This window comes from Vicugna pacos, chromosome 13 (genome assembly GCF_048564905.1).
Source record: "Vicugna pacos chromosome 13, VicPac4, whole genome shotgun sequence".
Classification (NCBI taxonomy): Eukaryota; Metazoa; Chordata; class Mammalia; order Artiodactyla; family Camelidae; genus Vicugna; species Vicugna pacos.
In genome coordinates this window covers 1,747,978-1,775,498 of record NC_132999.1, presented here as the reverse complement: position 1 = coordinate 1,775,498, position 27,521 = coordinate 1,747,978, and the positions used below count along the sequence as shown (strand labels likewise).

The 27,521-nt window shown below is 39.7% G+C and overlaps 2 protein-coding genes across 10 annotated transcripts in view; one reads left to right on the top strand and one right to left on the bottom strand.

Annotated features, from left to right (window-relative positions):
• Window positions 1-10,058, bottom strand: part of KYAT3 (kynurenine aminotransferase 3) — a 62,607-nt gene extending 52,549 nt beyond the window's left edge. For 4 of the 6 annotated variants that reach the window (XR_012078979.1, XM_072974028.1, XM_072974031.1 and 1 more), the window contains exons 1-2: window positions 9,997-10,058; window positions 3,848-3,947 (exon numbers count right to left, since the gene is read on the bottom strand). Coding sequence is in view for 3 of the 6 variants with exons in the window: in XM_072974028.1 (XP_072830129.1) it covers window positions 3,848-3,946 (99 nt within the window). In the remaining 3 variants the exon portion in view is untranslated. Of the gene's footprint in view, window positions 1-3,822; window positions 3,948-9,996 lie in introns of those variants that run through there. The other 2 variants (XM_015251597.3, XM_072974029.1) reach the window with 2 other exon arrangements.
• A 23-nt stretch (window positions 10,059-10,081) lies between these two features.
• Window positions 10,082-27,521, top strand: part of LOC116277441 (guanylate-binding protein 7-like) — a 250,349-nt gene continuing 232,909 nt past the window's right edge. For 2 of the 4 annotated variants that reach the window (XM_072974015.1, XM_072974014.1), the window contains exons 1-2: window positions 10,082-10,166; window positions 12,060-12,149. The gene's annotated coding sequence lies outside the window, so the exon portion shown is untranslated. The other 2 variants (XM_072974017.1, XM_072974016.1) reach the window with 2 other exon arrangements.

Below are 27,521 nucleotides of genomic sequence, written 5' to 3'. Positions count from 1 at the left end.
CACAGTAAGCTTTCTACAATAGTAACAATGGTGTGGATGAGATGGAATTTCTAGTGCAAACAGATTGACAGTAAGTAGTCTGGCTTGTTCTGGCAAGTCTTTTTTGATTTATAAGAAACACCTCAGACTTACAGAGCCAGAATCTCTCAGGATGGATCCTGGGCATGCGCATACTAACAGAGTTCCACAGATAATAATTCAGCACACACCAGCCTTAATTTAGTACCATGGCTTTATCTGCTCATCCTGGGTATCTACACTCACTTTTGTGGCTACAGTCAACCTCTCTGCATGGAGGAGGACCTGAACTAAGACAGTCATGGTGGTAATAAAGAGGAGAGGTAGGACTCAAGACGATTATGAGGTAGAAATCACAGCATTTACATGTAGAAATTGATGATGGTTTTTATGAAAATTTCAAACCTATATATAAAGGTTGAGAGGCTATGTTGAACAATATGAAACTGTCAATATTCATCTATTTTTTAACCTACAAAAATGACAATTTCATATGACTCAACATAATATAAAACACTCACATACACGTTACCCAGATTCAATAATGATACCGAGATTTTGCCTCATTTGCTTCATCTCTCCTGCTTTTCCTTTTCTTTCTCCCTCTTTTTTTATTGCTCAGTAATTTTAAAGCAAATCTGAGACCTTAAGTTATTTCACCACTATATACTTGGCATCTAGCTCTAAAACAAAGTGGATATTTTCTTATATAATTTCAATGTCATTATCACTCACTAACAGTTCCTTGGTATCATCTAATACCCAGTTCAGTCACATTTCTCTGAAAGTCTTTCAAAATATCTTTTCAAATTTCTGTTGATTTGATCAAGTTCCTAAACAAGGTCCACACATCATATTGGTGGTTGTGGTTCTTAAGCCTCTTTTCATCTCAGTGCAGTTGCTCTGAAACACTACCTCCCCACTTTTCCCCAGTGCTACTGATTTGTTGAAAAAATCAAGTAAGGCATCTATCCTGCGGTTATGACCCACATTCTGGAGTTTTTGGTTTCCCATGATGTCACATAACCTGGTCCTCAATCTGCCGTATTTCCTATAACTGGAAGTCACAGGGCCTGCACTTACAGTCACATAAAAAGGAAAGACAGAAATCAAATGATCATCTCAATAGATGCAGAAAAAGTATTTGACAAAATTCAACATTCACTCATGATGAAAACTCTTGTCAGGGAGTATGTAGCTCAGTGGTAGAGTGTGTGCTTAGCACTCACGAGGTCATGGGTTCAACCCCCAGTACCTCCACTAAAAAACAAAAAACAAAACCCAACTAATAATAAATAAATAAATAGACCTGATTACTTCCTCAAAAAATCCCCCAAAAGCATAAAAAAAATTACAAACAAAATACAACTCTTGTCGAAGTGGGTATAGAGGGAACATATCTCAACATAATAAAGGCCATTTATGAAAAACCTACAGCCCACAGAATATTCAATGGTGAAAATTTGAAAGCTTTCCTGCTAACTTCAAGAACAAGAAAAGGATGCCCACTCTTGCTGCTTCTATTTAACATAGTATTGGAAATCCTAAACACAGCAATCAGAAAAAGAAAAAGAAACAAAAAGTATCCAAACTGGAAAGGACGAGGTCAAACTGCGACTGTCTGCAGAGGACATGATACTCTATGTATAGAACTTTAAAGTCTGCACACAAAAACTATTAAAACTAATAAATTAATTCAGCAAGGTTGCAGGGTACAAGATTAATATACACAAATCTATTGCTTTTCTATACATTAATAATGATATCAGAAAGTTAAGGTAAAAAAAATACCATTAAAAAAAAACTAGCAAGAAATTTAACCAAGATGAAAGATCTATATGTTGAAAACTATGAAACATACATAAAGGAAAGTGAAGATGACTCAAGGAAATAGAAAGATAACCTGTGCTCTTGTATTGGAAGAATTAATTCTGTTAAAAGGGCCATACTACCCAAAGCAATCTACAGATTTAATGCAACCCCTATCAAAATATCCAGGACATTTTTCACAGAACTAGAATAATCCTAAAATTTATATGGAACCACAAAGGACCCACAATTGCCAACACAATCTGAGGGGGGAAAAAGAGAACAAAGCTGGAGGCATAACCCTCCCAGACTTCAGACTATACTACAAAGTTACAGTAACCAAAACAGCATGGGATTGGTACAAAAAAGACACACAGATCAATGGAACAGACCAGAGAGCCCAGCAATAAACCCACCCACCATGGTCAATTAATCCACGACAAAGGAGGCAAGAATACACATGGAGAAGAGACAGTCTCTTCCATAAGTGGTGGTGGGAAAACTGGACAGCCATATATAAAACAATGAGATAAGAACATTCCTTTACACCATATACAAAAATAAACTCAAAATGGTTTAAAGACTTAAATGTAAGACATGATATCATTAAACTTCTAGAAGGGGACATATGTGAAACACTCTAACATAAATCATAGCAATATTTTCTTAGATTGGTCTCCTAAGGCAAAAGAAATAAAGGAAAAAATAAACAAATGGGACCTAGTCAAACTTAGTTTTTGCACAGCAAAGACACCATCAATGAAATAAAAAGACAACCCACAGAACGGGAGAAAATATTTGCAAATGATGCAACCAACAAAGAGTTAATATCCAAAATGTACAAACAGATCATATAACACAGTATCAAAGAACCAAAATCCCAACTGAAAATTGGGCATAAGACCTGAATAGATATTTTTCCAAATAAGACATACAGAAGGTTAGCAGACACATGAAAACATGCTCAACGTCACTAATTATTTGAGAAATGCAAAGCAAAACCCTAGTGAGCTATCACCTCACAGTGGTCAGAATGGGTCCCAACAAAAATAGCTACAAATAATAAATGCTGGAGAGGGTGTGGAGAAAGGGAATCCTTGCACACTGCTGATGGAAATGTAATTTGGTGCAGCCACTGTGGAAAACAGTATTAAGGTTCTTCAAAAAACTAAAAACAGAACTACTTATTTTCCAGCAATTCCACTCCTGGGTATATATCTGCAAAATATGAAAATGAATTCAAAAATATACATGCTCCTCAAGGTTCACAGTGTCACTATTTACAATAGCCAAAACATGGAAGTAAGCCAAGTGCCCATTAACAAATGACTGGCTTAAGATATGGTATATATACAATGGAATATTACCCTCAGACATAAAAAAGGAATGAAACATTGCCATTTGCAGCAATGTAGATGGAGCTAGAGAATACTATGCTTAGTAAAATGTCAGATAGGAAAAAAAAAACTACTACATAACACTTATAGGTAGACTCTAAAAATCAATACAAATGAATGTATACACAAAACAGGAACAGACTCACAGACATAGAAAACAAACTTATGGTCACCAAAGAGGGTTTGGGGGGACAAATTAGGAGTGTGGGATTAACAGATACAAACAACTACATATACAATAGAAACTCAACAAGGATTTACTACATAGTACAGGGAATTAAACCCAATATCTTGTAATAACCTATAATGGAATATAATGAGCAAAAAAAAATGCTGTATACCTGAAATTAACAATAATACTGTAACTCAACTACATTTCAATAAAAAAATTAAAAAATTCAGTGAGATAATAAATACAATGCCCAGCACCATACCTGATACACAGACAGGCAGGCAGCTACCCAGTGAATGTCAGTGCTAACTGCTGCTGAGAGATGATTTCAGCTTATGTAACAGAAATACTCATTCTAATTAAGTACTTATGAAGTAGCTGAAAAATTGTGTCCTGTGCCATTGCAGAGTATGTGCAATGTTTTACCTGGAAGTGATTAAGCAATACCTACAGCAGAAGTAGAGAGTCCAAGGATTTCTGAAGCATAAATTGTCTTCAAGAACTTGGCTCTACTGCCACGGGTGCAGAGTCTCCCCAGGGCCAAAAACATGCTACGGGATAAAAGCAAAAAATTTAAATGGAGGAAATATATACTTATATCACTATTAGACACTTAGCTAGCAGATACACAGTAAGCTTGTGTAAAATAGAAATAAAAATTTTTGATAGCTGAGTTTTCTATGATATAATCTCTTATCACTAGAATCATTCTAACAGAATCCTTACACAAATTTATGCAAGTGCCCATTTTAAACTAGAGATCTTTAACATTTTTGTGAATTCAAAAAATAAAGCTCTAATTTAGTCAAAAGCAATAAACTAACATAAGTAAAAGTTTCATTTCTAGTAGCCATAAAATCCAGAATATTTCAATCTAAGAACTAGTTAAATTTCGGAATCATCTGGAGAAGTCACTAGTAAAAGCACAATTTGTAATAGTAAATTAAAGTTGTTAGAAACAAGTTATTTAGGAAGTTGTTTGAAGAGGATTACAGTAGGTCCCTGATAAGCGTAAAGAATACATGAATGAACTTTGCATTACTTTCTCAGATGGTACTTCTGAGAAACAGTTCAATAATATAGCTGGCAAGCCATTTCAACAGATCCCAGGAATCTAACAGGCACACATTCTGTATAATTTCTCTACCTGTAAGGAAATCATTATCAATCATGGGTAAACATAGGGAGATCAAAGCAAAATGAAATTCTATTATTATACTGCACCCTAGAAGTGGAAGCATTCAGGCCAGCAGAAACTTCCCGTAAGTTTTTTTTTTTTTTAAAGCTTTTAAATTTTGGGGGGTGGGCAATTTTTTACTTAACTGACGTCCCGGGGACAGAGCCCATGACCTCATACATGCTACGTATCCACTCTATCACTGAGCTATACCCTTCCCGCCCCGTAAAGTTTTACTCCAAGAATGTTCTATCAGTGGATGGCACTTCCCTTATCTCTCATAATCAAACTTTTAGGGAAAAAAAGACACTTTATGGACTCAAAGGGACACTGAAGCTAATTACAAATTTCTTTAAGTTACCAAAATGTTAAGGCTACAGAGAGCTTTGGCTGTGAAAAATAATATACTGGATGTTTCTTAAAAAGTGAAATATAAAACCCCGACCTTGTCAATAAAATCTCAGCCAAAATGACAGCCTCTTAGCTACTCCTATCAGCCTATGCTAATCCTCTACAAAGCACTCTTTGTTTGATTGTTTGGCTGATCACCCATTCCCTCATTGGATAATTTTTTCTTTCTTTCTTCTTTTAATTGAAGTATAGATCATTTGATAATTTAATTTAAGTGCCACAAGCAGGGGCCTGTGCATTTGGTTCACTACTGTCTTCTCTGGAACACAGGAGGCATGCGATAAATAAAAATGAATGAATACATAAAGTCAAATTATAAAGTAGGTTCAAGCAGACTATTATCATGAGCCCTTTATGAAATACTGATTTCTTCTGTAATGTAAATAATCACCTCGTGTTTTATGTCTTTCAAGTCAAAGAACAGGTTTTCTTAAATCAAGAAATACCTGTTCTTGAGTCATGAATAATTCTGTTCATGAATAAAATAGTAACTGGATTAGGCAGGAGGAAGAGTTTTGAGGAAAGATATTACCCAAACAACAGTAACTATGCTGAACAATCTTCATTCAGTATCATGGAGTTCTTTGATTCAGGACATTTTTTTCCAGCAAATACACGCGCATTTATTTAAGTTCAACGGAATTTCTTTGGTATTAAGGAAAGTGTGAGTAAAATGCTTTCTTGTAAGCAGAGAGGTGAGAGAAAAGTCTTCTACCTTATTGAGACAAATGGGGAGGAAAGAAAGGACTAAGAGTCAGTATAACTGGATTCTAACCCTTACTCTAAAAAAAAAAAGTTTGTTTTTTTATTTTTAAAATTTTTTGGGGGGGGGAGGTAATTAGGTTTACTTATCTATTTTTTAGAGGAAGTACCGGGGATTGAACCCAGGACCTTGTGCATGCTAAGCATGCGCTCTACCACTTGAGCTATACCTTCCCCCCAAGTCCTTATTCTTGATACTGAAAAAAGTTTTTATCCTCAGACGAGTCCCTAACTCTTGCTTGGCCTTAGTTTCCCCCTATTTCAAAACAGATGAATAAATGAATCCTTGGTTTGAAGGTAATCTCAGAAAGTACTATTAAGCCACTGGCTGGTCATGTGTGAGCTCAGACTGCAGGTCCTGGGAGACTTCACTCCAGGCTAGGCGAGCCATGTCCTCTGGCCACCAGACCTCAGTACCTGTTCTCCTTAAGGAATTGACACTAACTACCAGTTTTCACCTGGAAATTCCGAAAACTAAATCCCACCTCCTCTCCCGCTTTCTACACAGCACATCACCTCCATAAGCAATGTATTGTCTGACCACTGACCCAGCTCTTCCATTTGCCAAACTTCCTAGTCTTTTGGAACAGCTGCACCATAATCAGCAAATCCCATTTACCTTTATGTTCTCTGAGTACTCCCTGTATCTTCTAGCCTGAACTCAACCCTTATTACTCCCTTAAGATACCATTTCTATAACCATTGCTGTCGACTTGCCTCTTTCTTGCTATTTTACCATCCCCAGACTATTACTTCCCTCACCTGCCTCACTGACGTTAGCTTCCGAACTGCTCATGACTCCTTGTCATTCATTAGAGATTCTGTCATTAGGCACACAGTTTTCTTCTCAGCTCCAAGTACTGTGATCATCCCAGGTAATCCCAATGTCTTCAGAGATGACCCCCCCAACAACTGATACCCCTGTGCCCACTGCTCTTCTCAAATATTCCACCCTAGCCACTCTCTCCTACAGTCACACCCTGTACCTTGCTACTACCTCAGCATGGTCTAATCCCAAAATAATTCACTGAAGCATTCTGCTCTTCAACCATAAACTACCTATCCAATCAATTATCCTTGCCTGATTATTCCAACTGTTACAAGATCTCTAGGAGGCTGCCTCACCTTTCTTTATTTTCCAATTTAGATGCCAGTTTCACCACAATAATGTTCTTGATGATGCCCTAGCTCCCCATGTCTGCCTTTCACTACCTATAAAACCCCAGCCCTGGATGAACTAACTCAATTAGAGTGAATTTTTTTCCTACAGCCCATGAAGGTGTAGGCTGCTGAAGACAGTCACAAAGGATAGCACTGGTGTCACCACAAGTTCATGGTCATTAATCTCAAACGGACCTCCAACACTCTCCAGCATTTCTACTATATTCTACAGGTAAAGGATGGAAGAATATGCCACCTCAAAATATGCCACTTCGGCCTGAGGATTATTTTGAGCTAAAGGCACCTGAAAAACAGCAGAGGCAAGAAGAGGGATCTAATCTGCCCCTTTCTTCCTGAAAACAGGAGATAAAATTCCCATATGAAAGATGCCTTTCCTGTATCGGGCGAGGTTGTGGGGGGGACATTCTTAGACACCAGACCGGGAGTTGAAGCTGAGGGAATGCTGCACAAACAGACCTTGTGAAAATAATTCTCATCTTCCTTTAGCCTCCCTGTATTTTTTGGTTACTTTTGCACAATTGCCTCTTTGTTCAACCCAGCATAAAAGCATTTGATTTTGCCACTTCTTTGGGGCTTTATTTCCTTGTGAAAGCTCCTGTGTCACAGAGAATTTATATTAAATGTGTGGTTTTCTCCCGTTAACCTATCTTACGTCAGTTTAATTCTCAGGCCCAGCCAAAAGCCACAGAGAATAGGCAATATTTCTCTCCCATAGTACGAAATAATTCTTTCTTTCCCACACTCCTCTAACCTAAAACCCTCTTTAGCAAATGACTGCTTTCTATCACATAGAAACCAGAAGCCATCAGATGGGAACTCAAAATTTACCCACATCTAAAAAAAATCAAACCTAAAATATTCCTTTTCTTCTTCCTTCCTATTACAATAAAGGTAATAAAGGAAGCGACCCTGTTACAAAAGGATAATCCCTCCTCCCATGACTTAGATGTCATTTCTCTCACCTCCACAGAAACCTTGCTTCATTATTACCCCTCTCTTCTGTTTACTCAGCTTTCCTTAACTCTCTTCAATTTAAAAAGATATTTTATTAATTGTCTTTCTCCTCAACCTACACTCCTTAACCCGGTGCCATCTGATTTTTGTACTCATTATTCCACAGAGGCAGCTCTCAGCTAGCCCACTTTGACCTTCATGCTGTTAAATCCAGTGAACATTTTGCAATTCTCACTTTCCTTGAGTTCTCTGCAGCTTTAGCTCTGCTTGTCAAGCCCTACCTACTTCCAGAAACATCACATTCCCTTGGCTTTTGACATACGACAGTCTATTTTCCTCCTGCCTCTCCCCCAACCTTCAATGACAGAATTCAGTGCTCAGATCTGCGCTCTTTTCCTCTCACTCATTACTCTCACTAGGTAATCTCATTCTGGAAGGAACTGTAGGGCATGGGTGAAAAACGGCTCCAAAGAAATCTAAGCAGCCTGATAGATGCGGATTCAGAAGCTCTGAAGTTTTTTTCCTTCTGTACTTTAAATAAACCCTTTTTGAGCAGCATTTTTCCACAGCAATTAACATTCTCTATGTATACTCACCGCTAATCTAAACGAATAAATTTGAGTGTCACTGAAAAGTTGGAGAAAATCAAAAGGCATATGACTTTTAGTTCTAAACGATATTTCCACTGTGTTTTTCGCATTTATTTTTAAAAACAATGTTTTATGAAGAAAATCAGGAAATTGTGAATCAGGGTGCTCTAGTAAACCTGATTATGGCATATTATGCGTAAGATAAACTCCAGAGTCACATACACATGATGAATAGAAAATTAAACTATTTATTATCATTGAAGTAGACTTTAAAAATAACGACACGTAAGATATGCGTGACATAGTTGGGGTGACCTGAAGCTGAGAAAGCTGATGAATTGCTGGAGGCAGAATCCAGAGCGAAAGTGTGAGTAAAGCCGTCGAGTTGAATTATAGTTTGAAGCGCTGGTCTTATAGCCAAGTGATCAATTTATAACCACCTGGCATACAGGAAGGAGGTAGGAAGAGATTTAGTTAATTTCACAAAGTCCAGAATGTTCAGGTTAACTGCAAGCAATGAAGATTAACGTGAGGTGACCGCAAAAAGGGCCAGTGCTAATTAACGCACAACCCAGGTTCAGAGTCTGACCAGCGGAAAGACTCTTTCCAGTTCATGCTCTGGTTGGCCCCCTTCTAGCCTGCTCCTAAGGCTTACTGCTCCAACAGAGGGCATGCAGGGGGTGAACAAGGTCCTGGCTGGGGAAGTACAGTGGGAATAACACGCCTAAAAGCCATATGGTCGGATAAGAACGGGAAAAAACAGCATATTGAGCCGGCCCAAGACTTCAAGGAGACTTGGTCCTGGAACCGCCGTTTCGTGGAACTGCGATTAGTGTGATTGATTGTAAACTTCGGCAGAGGGAAGGGGTATGGCTGACTGGGCAGGAGTTGGGCTTCAGCATCACGTGGGTTAAAAGCACCGGCTGACGAGTGGCCGGGTGTGGAAGGGGCGAGCCGCCCCAGCTCCGCTCTCAGGTAGCCGCGCCGGCGAGACCCCTGAATTTCCGCACCGAGTCGGGGGCTCCCAAAGCAACGGACTGCACCGCTTTTCTCTCCTATCTGAAAACTGGATTCCACCAGGATTCACGTAAGCGGCCAGTCAGCAGCCACCGTATCCTCCGTGAGGAATGCGGGTTAAGGGTGGCCTGGAGTCGTGTCAGCCTCCCACGCCGTTTACAAAACGCCCCATTTGCAAAACCAAGAGCACGAGGGGCAGGCGAAGCCCAGCGGCAGGCGTCTTACCCTGGAAGGCCGGCCACCCCAGCGCCATGCCCCCTCCGGAGGAAACTGAGCCTCGGCAGCCCGCCCCCGGGGGCCAGGGCCGGGGGTCAGCCGCCCAGCACCGCTCCCCCGCCTCCGCTCGGGAAGGCGAGTCCGAGCCCTGAAGGAAATCCAGCCCCGCCAGGCGCGCAGCCCGGCCAGCCCACCCTAGCCAACTCCTCTCCGTCCCTCCCGGCCTCGCTCCGCAGGGCTCCGCACGCCGCCGTCACCCAGGCCCGAGCACCCGCCACGCAGCCCGCTCACCTTGCTCTAGCGAACGCCTCACTTCCCGGGGCTCTACTCTCGCGATGGCTCGAGAACCCGGTGAGGCGCGCTTCCGACGTCGGGGCGGAGCCTGGACGCAGATTGGCTGAGGCGTCGCCGGGATGGCTGACTGGATGCAACGGGGCTGCGTAGGGAAGAGGCGATGAAGGGTGAGGGGCTGAGGAGACAAAAGGGGCGGGATGGAGGGCGCTGGGTTGGAGCTGGGAATTGGCCGTGGGGTCTGGACTCGGGCGCCATTGGCCGTGTGGAGAGCCGGGCTCCGGGATTGGACCCAGCAGGTGGAGGTGCGGAATCAGATCAGGGCGGTGGGATAGAGGGGGCCTGGGTATGGGGGTGGGGTGGGGTAGGGCGGGAACTGGGCTGGGGATCGAGTGTAAAACTTAGGACCAGATCTCTAACAGGGTGTATGTGACCGATCGGACTGGAGCGGATTATAGGGTGAGTATTGATTTGGAAGAAAAGGCAAGCTGTGGGTTCGCAGGGCTTAGGCGAGGGGAGGGCTGTGTTTAGAAAAATGTTAGAGGGGGAGGGTATCGCTCAAGTGTTAGAGCACATGGTTAGCATGCAGGAGGTCCTGGGTTCAATCCCCAGAACCATCTCTAAAAATAAATAAACCTAATTACTGCCCACTCACCCCACCCCCCGCCTGATAAAATGAAAATAGTTAAACAGTACAATAATAAGTGAATGAAATATTCAATCTTGTTTAAAGCAATATACAAAGAATGAATAAATAATAAGTAGCAAATGTTGTAATTGATGCCTGCTTCTAAGTTTTGGCGATTATGAATAAAGCTGCTCTAAACATCCAAAAAGAAAGAAAGAAAGGAAAATGTTAGTAGAGTGTGTGGGAGAGTTTGTATTTGCATTTATCACCTTATGGTGGCAGTGAGAAAAAAAGTGGAGAGGAACTTTACATTCCTGACCAGTAAAACGAGTTTGATCAGAGAACTGAGAGTGAAAGGGGGAATGAAACTAAGGAGGAAAACAAAGGGCACTTTCAAAGTGAAGAGGGAAAACTGGGTAAGAGAAAACGGAATAGGGTGAATTACTCCTTTCCTGAGGGCGAAGTTAGCGACAGGAGAGCTTCTGTTAAGAATTTGTAATCAGATTTTGTAGTTGGCTTTATTCCTTCGATAACTATGTAAGTTTAAAAAGCTAAAGCTTTAATCTGTTCTTAGAAATAATAATCTGCATATATGTAAACTAAAACCAAGTGCAGTATGCTGTATATATGAATTTACATGCAATATAACATGTATGTGCAGTTGAACTGTATTAATTCTACCTGATAAAACTGAAAAAGGGAAAAGAAGCAAAAAAAAAAAAGAAGAATTTGTAATCAGATTTTCTTCCTCTCCTCTTTTATGAAGATCGGAGGATAGAATGCGGGAGGAGCATAGCATTGTCATTCAAGTCCAGGAGAAAAGACAAAGATAGCCTTTGGTTGAGGGAATACACTCTCCAACTAGGTATAGGGAGGTTCAGAAGACCTCTGAATGAAGCAATGATTGTGTACAATAGGGGACCTACCCCTAGCTTGTGAACCGCTGTGAGGCGCGTTCGTTTGTCAATACTCTCCCGCCAAAAGGCCACCGAGAACACATCTGTAGACAAAAAGTTGGGTTTATTGCTCGCTGCAAAGATGGAGAGAACACTCCTCGGGGAACCGCGTGTCCTTTCAAAGAACAGCGTGTTAAAAGAGACTTACAGGATTTGTGCTTGTATGAGGCGATTTTGGGGGCAAGTTCAAGGAAAAGGAGATTCACACTGTTCTGGGTGCTCTCAGGAAGTGGGGGTAATTATTAGATTGTGTATCATAACATAACACATCTCATGTAGAAGGAGGGAGGGACATTGCCAGACTGATTTTGTAATTGATAAAAAAGTAACAGCTTTCCTAGCTAGGAGAGGAGGAAGTTTGGTGTTTAGTTTGCAAAGACCTTGTTTTTCATCTGTGTTTAGACAAGATTATTACGTGATACTCTCTGTTATCTCACTTCATCATAGTCAGAGAGTGACTGATGTTGGTGTTCTGTCAGATTGTTGTATTTTGCAGGGGAACAGCGTGGCTAGTTCCTAACAACACTGAAGCCTTAAAGGGTAAATGTCAGCTGACTTCCTGATGCCAGGTACTGCTTTTCTTTTTCTCATATTTAGAAATTACTCGAGTAGAGAACATAGGTGCGGAGGCTTCTGGGGAAAATGAGGCACAGAAAGTGTGTGTCTCAGACCTGAAAGAGGAAGAAATGGGCAATAGACCAGTATATTTATATACAATGACCTCAGATGGTGATAGGTGCTCTGAAAGAAGCAATGAGGGGTGGAGACCGCAGACAGTTTCAGTAGGATAGCAGGAAAGGCTTTTTTTTTTTTTTTTGAAGAGGTAACATTTGAACCCAGAATCGAATGATGAAGAGGCAACCTTGCAAAAAATGATTCTGGAAAGGAAAATGGCAGTTGAAAAGGCTCTTGTTTGGAAACAAACTTGGCATGCAAGGAACAAGAGAGAGACCAGTGTGTCTACAGCACAGTGATCCAGGAATAAAATCTTTTAAGATTTTATTCTGAAAGAGCTGCTGGAAACCTTAGGCAGAGGAATAATGTAATCTTAATCACATTTTTTAAAATGTTCCCTGTTTGCTTTGGAGAAGAGCCCTGTAGGTGGTTAAGAGTAGAAGCAGGAAGGTCTGTTAGGAGGTTGTCAGAGGGACAGCTGATGCTGGCTGACTGGGCTAGGGTGCAGCAAGGGAGGGAAAGAGGGCTGAGGGTCGCAGATTCACTCTTAACCATCCACCATCACTTCCACTTGGTTTCTCCTAATTCAGACGCTCTCTGATTACCCTCTTCAGAGTATAAACTGCCAATCTCTTGCTGAGGTGAAGGGGGACCAATTGGTGGGGTGTGCAAACCTGGGGTGGGGATCTGGGATCCAGCGGTTTCTTAGAAAGGCCTTTATATGAGCCTCTTGTGTTTTGTCTTGAACCTTTGGGGTTTCTTTGGTGGTAAAATCTAATTGCCTTTTGGCCGTCTTTGTGACTGGTCTAGGATTCAGCTTATTTGAATCTGCTGTTGATTTCTACCTGCCTGTTTGCTTTCTAATGTCTAGAATCTTATTTTAGATTCACTGTCTTTCCCCTTGTTTTTGCTCTCATGGGGTTGTAGCTTAAAAGAACCTCCCCACTGTTATTTCAGTGGGGCTTAGGTAGAGAGAGAATATAGATGTGTTTGATTTGCCATCTCTTGTTGTTATTGGTTCATTAAATGACTGAAGGACCAAATGCTGGGCATTCAGATACTTTGTTCATGTAAGTCTTATGTCATTTATACTCATGTTGGTGTTCAGAAGAGAAATCCCAGTAACGCCCTGGAATGAATGGCTGATGCATATACTTTCCTTATACCTCGTTCCCATTTGTTTTCTGAATAAAAAGACGTTATCTGCCTTATGTAGATAAAGCCTTTTCCATTGCTGCACAGACAGGACTAGAAATACTCTGAAATACAGCAGACAGAAGGCAGGTACAGCATAGGTGGTGTGCCAAACTGCCTTGTTCAAATCTCAGTTCTGCAGTTTTCCAGCTGTGCAACCTTGGGCAAGGTACTTCATTTCTCTGTGCTTCCAATTCCTTATCTGTGAAATGTGGATAATAGAATGTTACTTATAATGCTATTTTGAGCATTAAAAGACTTAGTAGGCTTCAAAAACCTTAGAATTGTGCCCAGTTCTAAGTACTATACAATTGTTCTTTAAGAAAAAAGGAGAAAGAATCTTTAGGATGGGGCTGCTGGTTGTGCCCCAGTATTTAGTAGTCTCTTCTTTAGCAACAGAACCCCCAAATTTCAGCAGAGTGTATGGGTGTTTGGTATAAAGACTGCATTTCCAGCCTCTCTGTTTTCGCTGGGTGGGCCAGATGACTAAGTTCTGGCCAATGGGATCTGAGTGGCAGCTATATATGCTGCATCCAGGAAATGTCTCAAAGAGATCCTGTGCCCTTACTGCTCCCATGGTTTGTGGTTTCCTTACCATTCAAGTGCGAGCATGTTGGCTGCAGCCCTCTCGAACCACCAGGTGGAATCTTCAAGTTGAAGATGGTAGCACAGTAGGATGGGAGAGAAGGTGCCTGAGCCCTGATATCATGAAGCTACCACCTTAGCCCCAGACCTACTAAATTTGTGTGAGAAAGAAATCAGCCTCAATTTTGTTTAGTTCTTTTACATAGGTTTTTGGAAATGCAATCATAGTACAGCTGTGATGGTTTACCGCCGCCGCCACTAGTTTGCTTACCGGAGGCATCTCACTTCACTTTTACGTGGCCTTCCAGGTGACAGCAGAGTGACCGAGAGGAGATCAAAGTGGAAGATATTAGCAATACCTTTTTATCTGGAAATGCTTCTCAAGAGGCGTTCTAGTACTTGTAAGTACTGACAGTCAGGCAGGCAGAATTATGTTCTTTCTTCACTCATAATCCTCAAGCAGTACCAAGCAGGACCTGCTCCAGGAAAACAGACAGCTAAGCCCAGGTTTGTAAGTTGCGAAGCCTCTTCCGTCTTACTTTCCTGCTGTCAAGGGTTACGTTCTTGAAAGTAGATCTTAAGCATTTTCCACACACACACACACAGAGAGAGAGAGAAAAGAATTAAGCATTTTCCACACACACAGAGAGAGAGAGAGAGAGAAAAGAATTAACTGTTAACTGCGAGGTAATGCATGTGTTAATTTTCTTGATCTTGGTAATCATTCTACAATGTATACATATACATTTATGGAATCACCATATTGTAGACAATTATATTTGTCAAAAAAGAATTATGTTTGGTTTTCAGCCTCATGTAGCTATTTTAAATACAATATTTTGGTGCAATATTTTGAGTGTGTGTATGTATTAATGCTTTCCAGCCAGATTATAATAGCTGTACAAACATTAGTTTAAGTATTTCAAAGACAATAATAGAAATTGTACATTTGCCCACAGAAACGTTGCCCAGGGTAGCTGAGTAGCTATTTATCTCTCTGTCTGCCTATCTTTTCACATATACATTTGGCTAGATTTGTAGCAGTTGAACTATTACCATTGATTACTCAAGATGAGAAAGTTTTCACAGCCTGGGAACAATTTTTAAAAGAAGAAAATGAATTTTGACTTTACAAATCAGTTTGGTAGGAAAAAATCCATTCAGAACATGAGGGCTACATGTAAGATGTAGCAATAAAAATTGTCCTTGTGGAAACTTTGACTAGTACTGGGCCCTTCAAGACAAGAATTAGGTCTGTGGCTTCTGGCTAAATGGTGTTAGAAAATGCTGCTATACCACTAAGTGTCAGTGCATTAGAACCTGGTAGAAATTGCTCTTCTCAGCAAGGTGTTGTGTTTCCTTTTTCAATCTGACTTTGCCTCTGGAATTCCTAGCTCACATTTATGATGGAGCTTTTAAGCTTTCAGAAGCCTGTCTCTTAGGGATTCTAGGCAGGTTCTCAGCTCCTGGAAGATGTCTATGGCAACTTCCCTTTGCTTGCCAAAGTGTCTTAGTGTGCAGTGTCCGTTTGGCACTGCTGCTGGTCCAAAGTCGTTACTGCAGGCTTCATACCAGGTAGATCTCCAGAGCAGTGGCAGGAACATAAATCAGCACCAGATACTTTAGGTCCGTAAAGAAGGAATAATGATGAAATCCTTTGTGCAGAGAAAGAGGGAGAAGATGCCTTTCTAAATGGTACAAGACTATAAATAACTATAAAATTTTAGAAACATGCAACATGACATTTAATAATCACATGGTAAACTTTCAGGGAAAAGTGCCAGGAATGCAGCTGGGATGATAAACAGTGTGTATAAATATTTATTGTATGGAGGATTTACTATGTGCCTGACACCCTTCTAGATTCTGCTGATCCCATGATAAAAAAAGACAACATTTCTGCCCCTCAGGACCTGATGTTCTGCTGAGGGAGAGATGCAATGAACAAACCGACCCAGGCCATATCTGGTAGTGATAAATTACTGTGAGGAAACATTTAAATGATGGCCGCTAGATGGAGCTCATTGCCTTCTCCATTTCTTTCACTTACCAATCCACTCAGATGATTTTTTTTAACATTTTTTATTGATTTATAATCATTTTACAATGTTGTGTCAAATTCCAGTGTTCAGCACAATTTTTCAGTCATTCATGGACATATACACACTCATTGTCAAATTTTTTTCTCTGTGAGTTATCATAACATTTTGTGTATATTTCCCGGTGCTATACAGTGTAATCTTGTTTATCTATTCTACAATTTTGAAATCCCAGTCTATCCCTTCCCACCCTCCACCCCCCTGGTAACCACAAGTCTGTATTCTCTGTCTGTGAGTCTATTTCTGTCCTGTATTTACGCTTTGTTTTTGTTTGTTTGTTTGTTTTTGTTTTTTAGATTCCACATATGAGCGATCTCATGTGGTATTTTTCTTTCTCTTTCTGGCTTACTTCACTTAGAATGACATCCTCCAGGAGCATCCATGTTGCTGCAAATGGCATTATGTTGTCGGTTTTTATGGCTGAGTAGTATTCCATTGTATAAATATACCACATCTTCTTTATCCAGTCACCTGTTGATGGACATTTAGGCTGTTTCCATGTTTTGGCTATTGTAAATAGTGCTGCTATGAACATTGGGGTGCAGGTGTCATCCTGAAGTAGGGTTCCTTCTGGATACAAGCCCAGGAGTGGGATTCCTGGGTCATATGGTAAGTCTATTCCTAGTCTTTTGAAGAATCTCCACACTGTTTTCCATAGTGGCTGCACCAAACTTCATTTGGACCAGCAGTGTAGGAGAGTTCCCCTTTCTCCACAGCCTCTCCAGCATTTGTCATTTGTGGATTTTTGAATGACGGCCATTCTGACTGGTGTGAGGTGATACCTCATTGTAGTTTTGATTTGCATTTCTCTGATAATTAGTGATATTGAGCATTTTTTCATGTGCTTTTTGATCATTTGTATGTCTTCCTTGGAGAGTTGCTTGTTTAGGTTTTCTGCCCATTTTTGGATTGGGTTGTTTATTTTCTTCTTATTGAATCGTATGAGCTGCTTATATATTCTGGAGATCAAGCCTTTGTCAGTTTCACTTGCAAAAATTTTCTCCCATTCCATAGGTTTTCTTCTTGTTTCCTTTGCTGTGCAGAAGCTTGTAAGTTTCATTAGGTCCCATTTGTTTATTCTTGCTTTTCTTTCTTCTAGGAGAAAATTTTTGAAATGTATGTCAGATAATGTTTTGCCTATGTTTTCCTCTAGGAGGTTTATTGTATCTTGTCTTATGTTTAAGTCTTTAATCCATTTTGAGTTGATTTTTGTATATGGTGTAAGGGTGTGTTCTAGCTTCATTGTTTTACATGCTGCTGTCCAGTTTTCCCAACACCATTTGCTGAAGAGACTGTCTTTATTCCATTGTATATTCTTGCCTCCTTTGTCGAAGATGAGTTGACCAAAAGTTTGTGGGTTCATTTCTGGGCTCTCTATTCTGTTCCATTGGTCTATATGTCTGTTTTGGTACCAATACCATGTTGTCTTGATGACTGTAGCTCTATAGTATTGTCTGAAGTCTGGGAGAGTTATTCCTCCAGCCTCTTTCTTTCTCTTCAGTAATGCTTCAGCAATTCTAGGTCTTTGATGGTTCCATATAAATTTTATTATGATTTGTTCTAGTTCTGTGAAATATGTCCTGGGTAATTGGATAGGGATTGCATTAAATCTGTAGATTGCCTTGGGCAGTGTGACAATTTTAACAATATTGATTCTTCCAATCCAGGAGCATGGAATATCTTTCCATTTTTTAAAGTCTTCTTTAATTTCCTTCATCAATGGTTTATAGTTTTCTGTGTATAATTCTTTTGCTTCCTTGGTTAGATTTATTCCCAGGTATTTTATTACTTTGGGTGCTATTTTAAAGGGGATTGTTTCTTTACTTTCTTTTTCTTTTGATTCATCGTTAGTGTAAAGAAGCGCAACTGATTTTTGAACGTTAATTTTGTAACCTGCTACCTTGCTGAATTCTTCAATCAGCTCTAGTAGCTTTTTTGTGGACCTTTTAGGGTTTTCTATATATAGTATCATGTCATCAGCATATAATGACACTTTTACCTCTTCTTTTCCAATTTGGATCCCTTTTATTTCTTTCTCTTGCCTAACTGCTGTGGCTAGGACTTCCAGGACTATGTTGAATATGAGTGGTGATAGTGGGCATCCTTGTCTTGTCCCAGATTTTAGTGGGAAGCTTTTGAGTTTTCCACCATTGAGTACTATGCTGGCTGTAGGTTTGTCATATATAGCTTTTATGATGTTGAGATATGTTCCCTCTATACCCACTTTGGCGAGAGTTTTTATCATAAATGGGTGTTGAATTTTATCAAATGCTTTTTCTGCATCGATTGAGATGATCATGTGGTTTTTGTCCTTTCTCTTGTTGATGTGATGTATTACATCGATTGATTTGCGTATGTTGAAACAGCCTTGTGTCCCTGGGATGAACCCCACTTGGTCATGATGTATAATCTTTTTTATGTGTTGTTGGATTCTATTTGCTAAAATTTTGGTGAGGATTTTGGCGTCTATGTTCATCAGTGATATTGGCCTTTAATTCTCTTTTTTGGTAGTGTCTTTGCCTGGTTTTGGTATCAGGGTGATGGTGGCTTCATAGAATGAGTTTGGGAGTATTCCCTCCTTTTCAATCGACTGGAAGAGTTTGAGAAGGACTGGTATGAGTTCTTCTTTGTATGTTTGGTAGAATTCCCCGGTGAAGCCGTCCGGTCCTGGACTTTTATTTGTAGGGAGGTTTTTAATTGCTATTTCTATTTCCTTTCTAGTGATCGGATTGTTCAAGTGTTCAGTTTCTTCTTGATTCAGTTTTGGTGGACAGTATGTTTCCAGAAACTTGTCCATCTCCTCTAGGTTATCCAGTTTGGTTCCATATAGTTTTTCATAATATTCTCGTATGATATTCTGTATTTCTATTTTGTTTGTTGTAATTTCTCCATTTTCCTTTCTTATTTTGCTAATTTGTGCTCTCTCTTTTTTCTTCTTTGTGAGTTTGGCCAGAGGTTTGTCGATTTTATTTACTTTTTCAAAAAACCAGCTTTTGGTTTGGTTGATTTTTTTCTATGGTCTTGTTAATCTCTATTGTATTTAATTCCTCCCTGATCTTTATTATTTCCTTCCTTCTGCTGCTTTTTGGGGCTTTTTGTTCTTTTTCTAATTGATTCAGGTGGTGGGTTAACTTGTTTATTTGAGATTGTTCTTCTTTTTTGAGGAAGGCCTGTATCACTATAAACTTCCCTCTTAGCACTGCGTTTGCTGTGTCCCATGAATTTTGAGTGGTTGTGCTTTCATTATCATTTGTCTCAAGGTATTTTTTAATTTCAGCTTTGATTTCCTCATTGACCCATTGTTTTTTCAATAACATATTGTTTAATCTCCATGCTTTCCTTTTTTTCTCCTTTGTTTCTCTATTGTTGATTTCCAGTTTCATGGCATTGTGGTCAGTAAAGATGCTTGAGATAATTTCTATCTTCTTAAAATTGTTGAGGTTTCTTTTGTGCCCAAGTACATGATCGATCCTGGAAAATGTTCCATGTGCACTTGAAAAGAATGTATATCCTATTTTTGGGAGGTGTAATGCTCTGAAAATATCCATCAAATCTAGTTTTTCTATTGTAGTATTTAATTTCTCTGTTGCCTTATTTATTTTCTGTCTGGAAGATCTGTCTAGTGATGTTAATGCAGTGTTAAAATCTGCAACTATGATTGTATTCCCATCAATATCCCCCTTTATCTCTGTTAGTAATTCTTGTATGTACTTAGGTGCTCCTATATTGGGTGCATATATATTAATGAGTGTAATGTCCTCATCTTGTATCACTCCTTTAATCATAAAATGTCCTTCTTTATCTTTCTTTATGGCCTTTGTTTTAAAGTCTATTTTGTCTGAAATCAGTACTGCAACACCTGCTTTTTTGGCTTTTCCATTTGCATGGAATATCCTTTTCCATCCTTTCACTCTCAATCTGTATGTGTCCTTCTCCCTAAAGTGGGTCTCTTGTATGCAGCATATTGAAGGTTCTTGCTTTATTATCCAGTCTGCCACTCTATGTCTTTTGACTGGAGCATTTAGTCCATTAACATTTACAGTAATTAATGATAGATGTGTGTTTATTGCCATTTTGAACTTATCTTTGCAGTTGAATTGGTATATCCTCTTTGTTCCTTTCTTCTTCCTTTTGTGATTTGGTAATTTTCCTTTGTATTATCATGAATTTTATTTAATTTTTGTGACTCCCTTGTAAATTTTTGGCTTGTGGTTACCCTTTTTTGTAAATCTATTAACCCATTACTGTAACTGTTTTTATTAAACTGATAGTAACATGATCTCAAACCCATCCTACTGTTAAAAAAATTTAAAAAAGAAAGAAAAAAAAATTCTGTTTCCCTGCCTCCCTCTCCCACTCTCAGTGATTTGTATGTCTTCTTTTATAATTTCGTGTTTTCTTTATTTGTAATTCATGAGTTATCACCTTTCCAGTTGTACGTTTCTCATTTCTGTAGCATCCTGCTGCTTTTCTATTTAGAATAGCCCTTTCAATATTTCTTTTAACATGGGTTTAGTGTTGCTAAACTCCTGCAGCTTTTTTTTTGTCTGTGAAACTCTTTATGTCTCCTTCTATCCTAAAGGATAGCCTTGCTGGATAAAGTATCCTAGGCTGCATCTTTTTTTCATTCAGGGCTTTGAATATATCTTGCCACTCTCTTCTGGCCTATAGTGTTTGTGTAGAGAAATCAGCTGAGAGCCTTATGGGGGTCCCCTTGTAACTTACTCTTTGCTTTTCTCTTGCTGCCTTTAGAATCATTTCTTTATCCTTGACTCTGGCCATCTTGATGATGATATGTCTTGGTGGGGTCTATTTAGGTTCTTCCTGTTTGGGACCCTCTGAGCTTCCTGTCCTTGGATATCTGATTCCTTCTTTTAGTTTGGGAAGTTTTCAGTCATGATTTCTTCAAAAACCTTTTCAATCCCCTTTGATCTTTCTTCCCCTTCTGGGACCCATATTTTGTGAAGATTGGGACGCTTTATATTATCCCATAGGTCCCTTATGCTATTTTCATTATTTTTTATTTGCTTATCTTGTAGTTCTTCTGAATGGGTGCTTTCTGTTGCCCTGTCTTCTAGATCACTAATTCGTTCCTCTGCATTATCTAGTCGGCTTTGCACAGCTATTAGATCATTCCTCATCTCTGTCAATGAGTTTACCCATTCTACTTGGCTCTTCTTTATAGCTTCAATTTCATTTTTGACATATTTTATATCTCTAAGCACTATCTCTTTTAATTCCTTCAGCAATTTGATCACTCCTTTTTTGAAATCTTGATCTAGTAGGCTATCGATGTCTATTTCATTGATCTTTCTTTCAGGGGATTTCTCTTGTTCTTTTAATTGGGAAAGGTTTCTCTGCTTCTTCATCTTGCTCATACCTCTCTGGCACTGTGGTTTATGGAGTATCAGTTGTCTATTTTGGACCTTAAGGATTTTACCTATCTAATGCCTATTTAGGAATAGAACTTAGGAAAAAAAGACAAAAAAAAAAAAGAGAGAGAGAAAGAATTTTAAAAGAAGGAAGAAAGAGGGTTTGAAAACAGTGTATAATGAATAATAGAAGAGCGAGTTGAAGCAGAGTATTAATCGGGTTGAGACGTCCTTTTTAAACCTTTAAAAAAAGGGGGGGGTGATGATTAGATGTATTTGAAACCTATGTCTAATCAATAAGAGGACATCAAAACTCAATAGAAATAGAAATGAATTAAGAAGCAAAAATTAAGAGAGTAATAGAAAATAGAACAGGTAAAAACAGATTTAAAAAAAAAGGGGGGGGTGTTGTCAGTGTTCTCCTGGAGTCTGTGTGCTTTTAATGTGAAGTCCTTCTGTCTTCCTCCTGTTTTTGAAGCTCAGCTTGTTTTCATAGGCCCTCCATTGGCGCCCTCTTCTGTGCTGCTCCCAGCACCTGTCGGCAAGCAGATCGTGCCTCCTCCTAACACGGGGTCAGATGCAGCTCTCCTCTGCTGCGGGCGGGCGGGTCACTGCCCCTCCGGATGCCGCAGTCAGATGTTGCAGACTGGCCAGGTAGGAGGGCGGGTCCTGCCCTCTCCCAGCACCTCTGTCATGGGCTGTGTTCCTACCCGACAGGCGGGGGGCCGCTCTCCCTCTACCTGCCCCGGCGGTAGCTCCGCTGCTCTGTGCGGCTGCGCGCTCCACCCTGGTCGCGCTCCGCGGGTGGGCTCAGGGAAGACCGAGGGGCAGCCTCGTCCCTGCTCGGGCCAAAGCTCAGCTCCTTGTTTGTCTTTGTGGGGCAAGTTCTCTGAGGGACCAGGATGGAAGGATCCTATCTGCCCCAGGCTGTAGGCCCGTTGCAATCTGGCCTTTGAGGCTGCTAAGCCCTTCGGTATGGATGCAGGTTTCGTCCCAGCCCCCGCCTGGGTGCTCAGCACCGGAGGATATGGCGGCTGTGCCTGGGCCCCGCCTCTCTTCCCCTGAAAAGTTTCCGCGGGTTTTCAGAGATGGGGGTATGCACCCTTCCCCCGAGAGTACATCAACCTTGCTGTTTTATGGAGGGCCCAGGTTGTTCTGCCCTGTGCACCCACAGCCACGGCGCCCAGCCCCTTGCAGTCCCCCGGGGCTGCCTCCTGCAGCCGCCCCCGTCCTCCGCCCGGCTTGTGCAGCCTGGCCCTGCCCGCTGCTGCTGGCCCACGTCTCAGGCTGGGTATCGGGGGACGCTCTGTGCCCGTTTAACTTAGTTCTGTCAGACACAGGCTGCTCTGTACTGATCCGAGCCTCGGAAGGCTCCCCCTCCGTCCCACTGGCCTCTCAGTTGGAGAGGGGAGACCCAGCGAGCGAGCACCAGTCCTCCTTTGCCGCTCCCTCCCCGCGGGACCTGTCCCACGCTGCTTTGCCTTTTCTTCTTTCTTTTTCCCTTTTCTCCTACCGGATTTTTAGCATCTCTATCTTTTGAAGAGAGCGATGTTCTGTCGGAGTTCCGCAGGTGCTCTGGTTGGCTGAGTGGGTCTGTGGATGTGGGTCTTGGTGTATTTGTGGGAGAGGGTGAGCGGCGAGCGCCCTTCTACTCCACCATCTTCTTCTGCCTCACCTTTTGCTTCCTTAATTTGTCTCTCTTCCTATCTCTCTCTCTCCCAATTTGGATTTTTTTTTAAATTTGCTAATTGATAGGGCAAAATATAGTTAAGACATACGAAGGCGTCATCTGAGATATCTTGGTATAGGCGGATAAGATCAGCTCCTTCCTAAATCATAGAAATCCTCTACTTCCTGGGCATTTAATTTTATGTATTTATTTGTCTGATATCTGTATTGACCACTAGACTATTTGCTTCTGAAGAAAGGGACTTCGCCTGTGTTTCCCAGTCCTTGGCAGAGTACCTGGTAGGTACTCAACAAATGTATTTTGAATGAATGAATCCCTTTAGCCTGAACAATTGCTGTCTTCCAGGTAGCCTCATCTGACTTTCTAGGGGAGTTGTTCTGGAGTTAGGTTGTAAAAAAAAATCTGCATATTAAAAACTGGGTGAGTTTGCCTGTCTTGTGTTCTATGACTGCCTCTCTGTCAAGGAACTCTTGGCAGATGGGAAGAGATATGTGTGTTTGTATATGATAGGCAAATTATTTGGGTTCTGAGTTCCAGCCCTTATTTTTGCCTCTTTCTATTTGGATAAAAGCCCAACACAACAATGGACATATTTTTATTGCTCAGTGGAATTTAACCAATGTTGAGCACATGCTTTTGTCAGGGTTAACTCTAGAAAATGGGTATTAAACCTTCTACTCTACAGTGAGGGGACGCATCATTGTAGAAACTACGATGGAATCTAAGGAGATTCATGGATATATCTTATAATCTCTTGGTCTTAGAATGGTTTTCAACATAGAGATCCTGTCCATGTTTTGTTAGATTTATATCTTAAGTATTTCAATTTCGTGGTAGCTATGGTAAACGGTACTGCTTTTCAAATTTTGGTCTCCTGTTCATTGCTTGCATATAGAAATGCAGTTGAAGATTGATTTTTGTGTGTTGATCTTGTGTGTCACAACCTTGTTAAACTCACTTATTAGTTCTAAGAGGTAGACTCCCTAGGAGTTTCTGTATGTATGATTATGCTATATGAGAAAAAGGATATTTTATTTTATCCTTTACGATCTATGTGCCTTTTATTTCCTTTTCTTGTCATGTTGCTTAAGACTTTCAGTATAATGTCGAACAGGAGTGGTGAGAACAGACATCCTTGCTTTGTTCCTGAGATAGGAACCAAGCATTCAGTTTTTCATCATTAAATATAATGTTAGCTATAGGTTTTGTTTGTAGCTGCTTTCTGTTAGCTAGAAGTTCACTTTTGCTCCTAGTTTGCTGGGAGTTTTATCATGATAGATGTTATATTTTGTCAAGATTTATCTGAATCTATTTATATAATGAAGTTTTTTTTTTCTTCACACTGTTAGTATGGTGAATTACATTAATTGATTTTTGAACTACTCTTGGATTCACAGAATAAACCCCACTTCACTGAGGTGCGTTGTCTTTATATATTGCTGGATTTGACTTGCTAGTGTTTTGTTGAGGATTTTTGCATACATTTTCATAGGATAATAGTCCGTAGTTTACTTTTTCTGTGCTGTTTTTGTCTGATTGTGGTATCACAATAGTGCTACGCTTGTTGAGTGAGCTGGGAAGCCATTTCTCTTCCATTTTGAATGGGTGTTATTTCTTTTTAAATGCTTGGTAAAATTCACCAGTCAGGAAAGACTGTCTGGATCTAAAGAATTGTTTCCCAGATTTTTTTAAGTGGCTTTATTGAGGTATAATGGACATACAAAGAACTGCATACATTTAATGTGTACAATTTGATGAGCTTGGACACATGCAAATGCTCATGATACCATCACCACAATCAAAGCAATAGACATATCCTACACCTTCCAAGTCCTGCCCCTCCTTTGGTGTGTGGCGAGTACAGCAAAAATGATTTCTACTCTCTTAACACATTTCAAAGTGCACAATACCATATTTTTAAACTATAGGCATTATGTTGCACAGATCTCAGGAACTTACTCATGCAGCACAACTGAAACTTAGATCATGTCCTCCAGGTTTATCCATGTTGCAAATGGCAAAATTTCCTTCTTGTTTAAGGCTGAGTAATATTTCTTGGTGTGTATAGATCACATTTTCTTTGTTTGTTAATCTGTTGATGGACACTTAGGGTGTTTCCATATCTTGGCTGCTGTAAATAATGCTACAACAAACCTAGGAATGCAGATACCTCTTTAAGATCCTGATTTCAATCTTTTTTTGCATGTGTATCTGGAAGTGGGATTGTTGGGTCATACGGAAGTTCTATTGTTAGTTTTTTTTTGAGGAATGCCCACACTATTTCCATAGCTGTTGCACCATTTTATATTCCTACTAATAGTGTATAAGAGTTACAATTTCTTTACATCCTTGCCAACATGCGTAATCTTTTCAGGCTTTTAAAAAATAATAACCGTCTAATAGGTGTGAAGTGATAGCTCATTGTAGCCTTGATTTGCATTTCCTGATTATTACTGATGTTGAACGTCTTTTCACATACTTGGTGACCATTTGTATATAATCTTTAGAGAAATGTCTGTTCATATCCTTTTTGTAGTTTTAATCAAGTGATTTTTTTTTTTTTGCTCTTGAGTTGTAGGAATTACTTATATATTGGAAATTAACCCCTTATCAGATATATGGCTTACAAATATTTTCTCACGTTCTACAGGTTGCCTTTTCATTCTGTTGATTGTTTTTTTTTTTTTTTTGCGTATTTTTGGCGGGAAGATGTAATCAGGTTTGTTTGTTTGTTTGTTTAAATGTTTGTACTGGGGATTGAACCCAGGACTTTGTGCATGCTAGGCACACACTCTACCAGTGATGATTGTTTCTTTTGTTGTACAGAAGCTTCCTGATTTGATGTAGTCTCACTTGTCTATTTTTGCTTTTGTTGCCTGTATTTTTGGTGTTATATCCAAGTAACCAATGCCAAGACTAATGTCAAAAAGCTTTTGCTCCATTTTCTTCTAAGAGTTTTACATTTTCACATCTTATGTTGAATCCCTTAATATATTTTGAGTTTATTTTTGTATGTGGGGGTCTGATTTTAATTTTTGCATATGGATATCCAGTTTTTCCAATACCATTTTTTTCATCACCCACCAACATAAAATAATCTTGTATTCAGAACATCTTAATAAATCTCCATACTGAGGCTGCAGGACACAATGACAGTGTTTTAAAAATCAATTGAATTGTAGTTTCCCCAGCACCATTTGTTGAAGAAACTATCCTTTCTCCATTGTATATTGTTGGGACCTTTGTCAAATATTGGTTTATACCTGGAATGCAAGGATGGTTCTCCATACACAGATCAGTAAATATGATACACTACATTAACAGAATGAAGGATAAAAATCATGATATGATTATCTCAATATATGCACATATAAGCATTTGACAAAATTCAACATTCTTTTGTGATAAAACACTCAATAAATTAAGTATAAAAATAAAGGTTCCTGAAAGTAATACACGTCAAAAATGACAAGCCTACAGTGAACATCATACTCAAGGATGAAAAGCTGATATCTTTTTCTCTAAGATTGTAAATAAGACAAAGTTACCCATTCTCATCACTTCTGGTCAACATAGTACTGGAGTCCTAGCTAGAGCAATTAGGCAAGAACAAGAAATAAGAGAAATCTAAGTCAGAAAGGAAGAATAAAATTATCTCTGTTTACAGATGACACGATCCTATTTGTAGAAAACCTAAACTCCATAAAAACTGTTAGAACTAGCAGAAAAGTCAACAGAGTTACAGGATACAAAAATCAACCTACAAAAATCAGTTTCATTTCTATATACTAACAATGAACAATCTGAGAAGAAAATTAAGAAAACAATCCCATTTACAATATCATCAAAGAGGAATAAAAATTTTAGGAGTGAACATAACCAAGGAGGTAAAAAATGTGTACAGTGAAAAGTATAATACATTGATGTAAGAAATTTGAGGTGCAAATAAGGGGAAAGACATTCCATGTCCAATCCCATGGATTGGAAGACATAATGTTGTTTAAAATGTTTGTGTTACCCAATCTGCAGATTCAATGCTATCCCCATCAAAATCCCAAAGAGCATTTTTTTTAGAGAAATAGGAAAAATTATTCTAAAATTCATATGAAACTATAAAAGACCCAGAATAGCCAAAGAAATCTTAAGAAAGGAAAGCAAAATTGGAGTTGGAGCATTACAGTTCCAAATCTCAAAATATGTAACAAAGCTACAGGGTAGTTCTGGCATATAGACATACACACAATGGAAATAAGAGGCCAAAAGTAAACCTATGCATATGCTGTTAACTGTACTGCTGCTGTGGTCAGAAAAAGATGCATGATGTCA